This window comes from Scleropages formosus, chromosome 4, assembly GCF_900964775.1.
Source record: "Scleropages formosus chromosome 4, fSclFor1.1, whole genome shotgun sequence".
NCBI lineage: Eukaryota > Metazoa > Chordata > Actinopteri > Osteoglossiformes > Osteoglossidae > Scleropages > Scleropages formosus.
In genome coordinates, this window is record NC_041809.1 from 38,957,560 (window position 1) to 38,964,786 (window position 7,227).

General features: G+C 40.5%; 1 protein-coding gene across 2 annotated transcripts; it reads left to right on the top strand.

Annotated features, from left to right (window-relative positions):
- The first annotated feature begins 766 nt into the window (after nt 1-766).
- On the top strand, nt 767-6,209 carry LOC108934078 (ras-related protein Rab-39B-like). Of its 2 annotated transcripts, none has more exons than XM_018751583.1 (3): nt 767-1,087; nt 2,958-3,184; nt 5,059-6,209. In XM_018751583.1, the coding sequence occupies exons 1-3, from the start codon at nt 1,058-1,060 to the stop codon at nt 5,483-5,485; spliced, it is 684 nt and encodes a 227-aa protein (XP_018607099.1). In that variant the 5' UTR covers nt 767-1,057; the 3' UTR covers nt 5,486-6,209. The 2 variants fall into 2 exon arrangements, with proteins under 2 accessions (XP_018607099.1, XP_018607100.1); XM_018751584.1 differs by having other exon boundaries at nt 771-846.
- The last annotated feature ends 1,018 nt before the right edge of the window (nt 6,210-7,227 follow it).

The window sequence follows — 7,227 nt, forward strand, 5'->3', positions numbered from 1 at the left end:
GTGCGTTACGACGGAGAGATGCGATTCACGAAGTAGACTTTGTCATTTACCGGCATAGTCTCTGTATTATGGGAAGCCCATGTTGAATTCGTAGAGATTGCAACATTTTTTTAAATTTAAAAGCGATACAAACACTAACAATAACATTAGATGCAGCAGCAGTCAGTGTACTGACTTAATGGGTGTGTGTTACAGATGATAATGTACATCATTTACAGAGAATAGAAAATCCGAAAAGGAGTGAATCAAAGAGATGTTTGCTTCGAGACCCTTCTGGAAGGTTCAAGAGGGATTCAGCAGTTATGAGTTTGGAAGGACAACTTTTGGACTTTTCATTTTAGATGTTCAGATTCAGAAATGTCAGTAAGCAGGTGCACAAAACGCTTTACTGACGTTTTCCCCACACAAAAGTTGTCTGAGAATAAGACTTGTAGGGCTCTATTCACGCATTCCCACGTTCCTAGGCTTGACTCGATTGTGTCTAAACTCGAGACATCCATGCAAAAATGCTGCAAAATAAAACGCCAAACTTTGATATTGTATACACGATCGTATTAGTATTTGTAGGGGATTATCAAAAGTTTGTTATAAACTACGGTAAGTCTGAAATGACGTCAAAAGATGTCGAAATTTAAAACCCCTCATACAATAATAGTTACGGTACCGCTTCCGCGTTGTTTCGGGACTAGAGAAATTAGGTTGCAGGGCTCTTTGTTGTTTTACGGTAGCGCTGCTGATGCGGGATGAGTCAGACTGTGATGGATGCCGAGACTGTATGATGCTGATACTGTTGGAGTTTCATCATAAAATTTACCAAATATTTTTCCATCCTTTAAGTGAGAAATAGTAAGTCCCCGGAATAACGAAAAACATGATTAGGATCAGGGAGTAACGGAATTTATCAGTAATACGATATGTGAATGAAGCACGATCAGCTGCGGCGCAGCTCGGAGCTCCTGAGGCTGACAAGTAGCGAGATGAGATTTTCCGTAAAAAGCAGTAGTATTTTCCCATTTCGTATATGATGTCTTGCGGAGGATCAGTGGAATGAAGGAATATGAAGTCGTGTGACGCTGTAGCCAAACCGGTAAAGAGAAAAACTCTTCTTTATTAATTACAGTTTTACGGAATCAGTCATGATGCTGCTGTCGTATAATAAACAGGGCGTTCAGTCCCACCAGTCCTGAGCTCAAACTCAAAGGCCGCCGACCTGGACCGCTACGTTGGTTCATTTAGATGAACAAAGTCATGCCGACAGAGAACACAATGGGCCGCGAAATACTACAAGCAATGTACCATAAAAATAATAAATCTGTCTCACAACCGCTTCTGACGTTACGTGAGAAAATCCGATCGTTTCAGGGTGACAGCAGCAGCAAGTTTACAAAGCCTGGCTGGCACAACAACCCCTGGCAGAATGAATTCATTAATGATAGATAGATAGATAGATAGATAGAATGTGTTTCCGGAAATCCATTTAATGTATTTAGTTGTACATGTGCAATCAATGTGTTGTGGACACAGCAGGTCGGTCGGTGTCACCCACTATCCGAAGTCAGGATAGACAGGCCAAAGGTTGGGACTGCTGCAGTCGATAATCCCCAAAAAACTTAGATGGTGTTTACAAACAAAAGAGTGTGCTGTTTTTCCTCACTATAATTAATTACGTTTCATGCCTAGGACACTTCTCCAGCTAAATAGGAACAATGAAGGGCAATTCATTGCATGGGGCTATTCGCAGATAGACTCACCGCTAGAAATGTGGCTTTCGTGGTTCATCATACTGGACCTTTTTCAGCACAAAATGTACCTTTTGCTATGCGCTTCCATCACTTTGTGTGATATGGATCTCAGCATTTCTAACCCCAACATAAGCCCTCTGCGCTGTAATTTTACTGGAAAAACTGGTCTAAACAAAATAACCGAGGTAGTGTTAATGAGAAATTCAGGATGACAGTTCTGAACCCAAATTACAGGTGTGCCTTTTACACACAGTACAGTACTGTACTATAGTAGCCTGTCCTGCTGATGGTACAAATCAGCAATATTTTTCTTCAATTATTAAATAAATATTTCTTAAATATTTTTCTTAAACCATTTTGACAGTGAATTTCACTGTATTTCTCTTCTAAAGTATCTTTGTGTGATGATAGATGATTGGGAAGATATTTGCCTCATTAAGTGTTTGTATATGAAGCTGAAACCATTACCTTAAACTTTGTGTACATATGAATGAAAGAAAAAAAAGATTTTTAATTTAATTTATTGTGATATAACCTATTGTTTTATTGATTTGTTTGAAGATTAATATGGCAGTGTTTCAATTGTCAGCTATGAGTTATTTCTACTAAAGAGACAAGACAGGTGCTGTTTTGTAGGCCAGGCAACAGGATTATTATATTAACAGGAAAGTGTTCTGGAAGAATATAGCTAGTTCATTTTAAACTCATTTTCCTTATTGTTTCAACTTGGATGGGTGACGTGGTGGCGTGGTCCCTGGGGGGGTCTGGGGTTCGAGTCCCGCTTGGGGTGCCCTGCAACGGACTCGTGTCTCATTCCGGGTGCGTCCCCTCCCCCTCCAGCCCTGCGCCCTGTGGATTTGGGTCAGGCTCCGGCTCACCGCGACCCTGCTTGGGACAAGCGGCTGCAACCAGTGTGTGTGTGTGTGTTCGTGTTCCAACTTGGCTTGTGTAATGGATACCATGTAGCTCTGAAATATGTGCCCTGTTCGTCCTGTAACGTGAGGTTGTGCACTAAGTAATTTGAAAGAATTCACTTCTAAGTTTGAAATATTTGCTTGGGAGATGTTGAACCTATTAACTTCAAGATCAGTGCTTTTTTTTTTCACACTTTACCCTCAGCAAATTCAGGGAGGCAACTGTGCATAGAAAATGGGAGGCATGGTAAATGGGATAAGAGTTTTTTCCTGGTGACGGTAGCTTTATGTCTCTTACCAGACTCAGAGAGACATGGAAGCAATATGGCTGTATCAGTTCCGACTGATTGTTATTGGCGATTCTACGGTGGGAAAGTCGTGTCTGATTCGGAGGTTCACCGAGGGACACTTTGCCCAAGTGTCTGATCCTACAGTTGGGGTGGATTTCTTCTCACGTCTGGTCGAGGTAGAGCCGGGAAAACGGATTAAACTTCAGATCTGGGACACTGCGGGACAAGAAAGATTCAGGTACACTTGTGAACTTTACATTTTGTGTTTGTTGACTTCAAGTGAAACAATAGAAGTTTTAATAGAGCATTTTCAGTTGATCATTTTGTCCATGACAGCTGAAAGACTAATAAACAGATATAATGTTGAACTTGGATGACAAGCTTGACATGTGTGGGAAAAGTTACCAAAGAACCCCATCCTCTTCATGAACACAGCTTAAAGTCACTCAGAGCTTCCTTAAAAGTTACCTAAAAATTATTCTTGGCTTTCGGTTGTCTACAAGAAAGAAGCACTTGTGCAGTAAGGCTTGTTTTGTTCAGAGAAAACTACAGTAGGTGAAGTGCTAACAAATCTTTTCTGTAACTGAGTGTTTCTTCAACCCAAGCATTCTTTTCACATCTTACCTTTCACTCTGTTGTCACATTGAACTCATTTCTCTTTATATTTTTCCATGTAGCAAGGTGAATACATACACATAGTCTGAAACTGCTTGTTGTCCCAAGTGGGGGTTGCAGCAACCCAGCAACATAAGGGACAAGGCTGGGGGGGAACACACCCGTCCATCACAGGGCTCCCCAAGGGGGACATGAACCCCAGACCCACCAGAGACCAGGATGCAGTCAAACCTGCTGCACCACCGTGGCCCCTCAGGGTAAATATGTTCCATGAAATCACCCAGATAGGTGAACTACCATTGTTTCTAATGGAAAAAAAGATAAGTGATTCCCAGACGAAAAAAATTCATTAAAATTCCAAAAGCAGGTGGTTTTACAGAGCCCACAGTCACCTATTTTTTCGTACATACATTTTTTATACACAGCACCAGCATATTCCTACATATATTTGTAAAAATATATATTTATAATTATATTTACATTTATTAATTTAGCAGACAGTTTCCTTCAAAGTAACGTACATCTCAGAGAAAATACAATGAGTGCAGTACATCAACAGAGGAAGAGACTTGGATGCAGACACGTGATTCTAGAGTACAGTTAATTTGTCACATTCCACCATATGAACCGCTGTACATCACACAAGTAGCTGGATAAAGGTTTATCCATTATTAAACAATTTCTAATCACAAAATTATTAAACATAAACATTTATATCACACAAATAGCTGCATAATGGTTTATCCATTATTAAACTAACTGACATTTAAAACATTATTTAACAAACAGGCATTATCCTGCACTTTTGAGATCAGGGGAGAAGTGAATCCAGAAGTTCTGAGTTTGAGTTTTGAGACCGTTCTTAAATGGAGATGTAGTTAATTTGTTCATTTATAATTTATAATAATTACTTCTAACTTGTCTTTTGTTATCAATTTATTATGAGCAAAGGCCTGTCCAGTGAAGGGTCATAGAGGTGCAGAGTCTATCCAGGAAGCACTGGATGGAGGTGCATAGAAAATTTGGCTTGTGCATGTTTATGATATAAGGAATTAAACTTGACAAGATCACTGACTATGTCTTTCTCTCTGCAAAGCACATGGACACTGTGCAGTTAGAAGTGTTGTAATACCCTTGAGCAAAGTACTTACCCTGAATTGCTCCAGTAAGGAACATAGGAAGCAGTGAATAAAACACCCGTTGTGGAAATAAAAATGAGCAAAAAGATATATTAGCCCTTATATTAGGAGATATTGTTTTTTGTCCTATGAGAGCCAATAATAGAACCGAGTCTATTTTTCTTGAACTCTGTTGCATTTAGCTCTCATTTACCTGTTCATTCTTCTTTTGCATCCTTTTCAGTTCATCTCTTCTCCTGTCTTATGATAGGGCTCTTCACCTTCTCCCATAACTTCCCCTTTGTACCACACTTTTTCTTCTCAACTCAACAGCATCTTATCCTTAAAAAATCTCTCTTTCCTGTGTTCTACAATTCAGGTCTATAACAAGGGCCTATTACCGTAACTCAGTGGGTGGGCTCTTGCTCTTTGACATCACCAACCGACGATCCTTCCAGAATGTGACCAATTGGCTGGAGGAGGCACGCAGCCACGTTCAGCCACACAGCATCATCTTCCTCTTGGTGGGGCATAAGTGTGACCTGGAGGCACAGAGGCAGGTCAGCCAGCAGGAAGCTGAGAAGCTGGCTGGTGCCTGTGGCATGCGCTACGTGGAGACATCAGCCCGCGATGCCATAAACGTGGAGAGGGCTTTTGCGGACCTGACACGGGACATCTTTCAGTTGGTCAAGAGCGGTGACATCGCTATCCAGGATGGCTGGGAGGGAGTAAAAAGTGGGTTTGTGCCCAACATGGTACACTCCTCTGAGGAGGTCACCAAGAGTGACCGCCAATGCTTCTGCTGATGCTCCCTTTTCAGGTCCTCGCTCCCGCTACATTCCCACCAACCCTAGCTGTGCCCTCTACCTTTTTCCACCTTCTACCTCTAATTCTTCTCACAATCAGGTCAAGCTTCTGTTCGCCATTTACACTGGCAGATCCTTCTGTATTAACCTGTTTTTAGCAGTCCAGCCTCTTTCTGTTGGACTGAATTATCAGCACCATGTGAGCAATCAGCCCTTTTCTCCGTTTCGGCAGCAAAAGTCAGGAAATGGACCTTTACAGCCTTATTTCCATTGAGAGAAGGCCACATCTGTACTGTTGGACACTTGTCAGAGGACAGCTTCATATTTCCTGGAATATGTATCTGGTCTTGCCATGTTCTTTTCTTTGCAAAGATTAACACAGAAATGTGCATTGTACAAAAACTCGTTACTCAAACACTCAATGTCACAGACAGTCAAACAAACTGTGTTTTGTGATGAAATGATGTCAGGCAAAGGAAGTCGTAGTGCAAGGTGAAGAATGTGGGAAAAGCACAGCATCTGATCACATTTGATGGAGGGAAACTACTTGTAAGATGTTAGCGCAGCCGCGCTGTGAAACATTGCGTGGCCGAGAGACATACGTGGGAGAGTTGGTATTTGAGACACTAGTCGTGTCTTCATCATCTCACTGGATGGTTAAGAAACTGTAAGAATGTACAAGAAGGCTTTCTGAGTACAGCATCTGGCTCACTGGCATTCATTGAGAACATGTAGAAAATTCTGTAGCGTTTTTCAGTTTTCATTGTGTTTCTGTGCCTTTTTGTTTTGATCAATGCCAAAAAGGAATATCTTTTTCTTAAGTTGCAATATAAAAATTGATAGCGGTTGTCATATTTGCTGCATCCTTTAATTACAACATAGAATTTTAATAAAGCATATTCACATAATGCCCTTTTTCTTCACCTTCATTTCATAGCACAATTTCAACATGAAATGACATTACCGCACTGATTTTAATGTAATTTTCTCATTCTTCATTCTTCTGAAGATGCAGTGTGCATCTTGCTGTGACCTTGATTTTATGTTTTCCTAATCCCCATCATCAGCATTTCACCCCTTCATTAGACGACCAAACTCTCCTGCAGATTTCCCGAACGTGTCTCTTTCAAGGGCTCTGACATGATCAGATTGGATCATGCCCTGAAAACTTGTAATAATACTGACATAACTGAGACCAGGACGGGCTAGAATAAGTGGTCAGTAAAATAAGGCCTTAGAAAACCTGAGGTATAATGTAACTATGCAGTGGGCTGTTGTGGACCATTAGCTTTCATTCACCAAGCAAGGTAATATCCATGTACTCCTGCTTAAACATATATTGCACATACTTCCTCATAATCCATTATGCCATATATGGGCATAATAGTTCATACATCTAGCCATTGATAAATTTATCTGTCCAAAGAAAACAACACAGATGTTTTTGAATGTTTAAGGTTGACTTTATAAGTATAAATGTAAAAATGATCACTTTTTTAAGGTATGTCAGATCTCAGGAAAGCAGTAGATACAGTAAATATGATTTGTGTTTATGGACAATAAATGTGATGCATGGGTTTCTCCATCCCAACATGAAACAATGCGTGCAAGACAGACTACAGACATTCTTGGTAATACATACCTGTGTTTTTCTATACTTAAATGTGGTATCACCCTGAGTCAGGGTGATATGCGTTCTCTAGCAATTGTGTATCATTGTATTGAGCTGAAATCATTTCATG

Bases quoted from the DNA above. Each gene is read 5' to 3' on its own strand.
- LOC108934078 (XM_018751583.1), top strand. From the start codon at position 1,058: ATGAAGTCGTGTGACGCTGTAGCCAAACCG. The intron at 1,088-2,957 runs GTAAAGAGAAAA...GTCTCTTACCAG, and splicing joins GTGACGCTGTAGCCAAACCG to ACTCAGAGAGACATGGAAGC. The intron at 3,185-5,058 runs GTACACTTGTGA...TCTACAATTCAG, and splicing joins GCGGGACAAGAAAGATTCAG to GTCTATAACAAGGGCCTATT.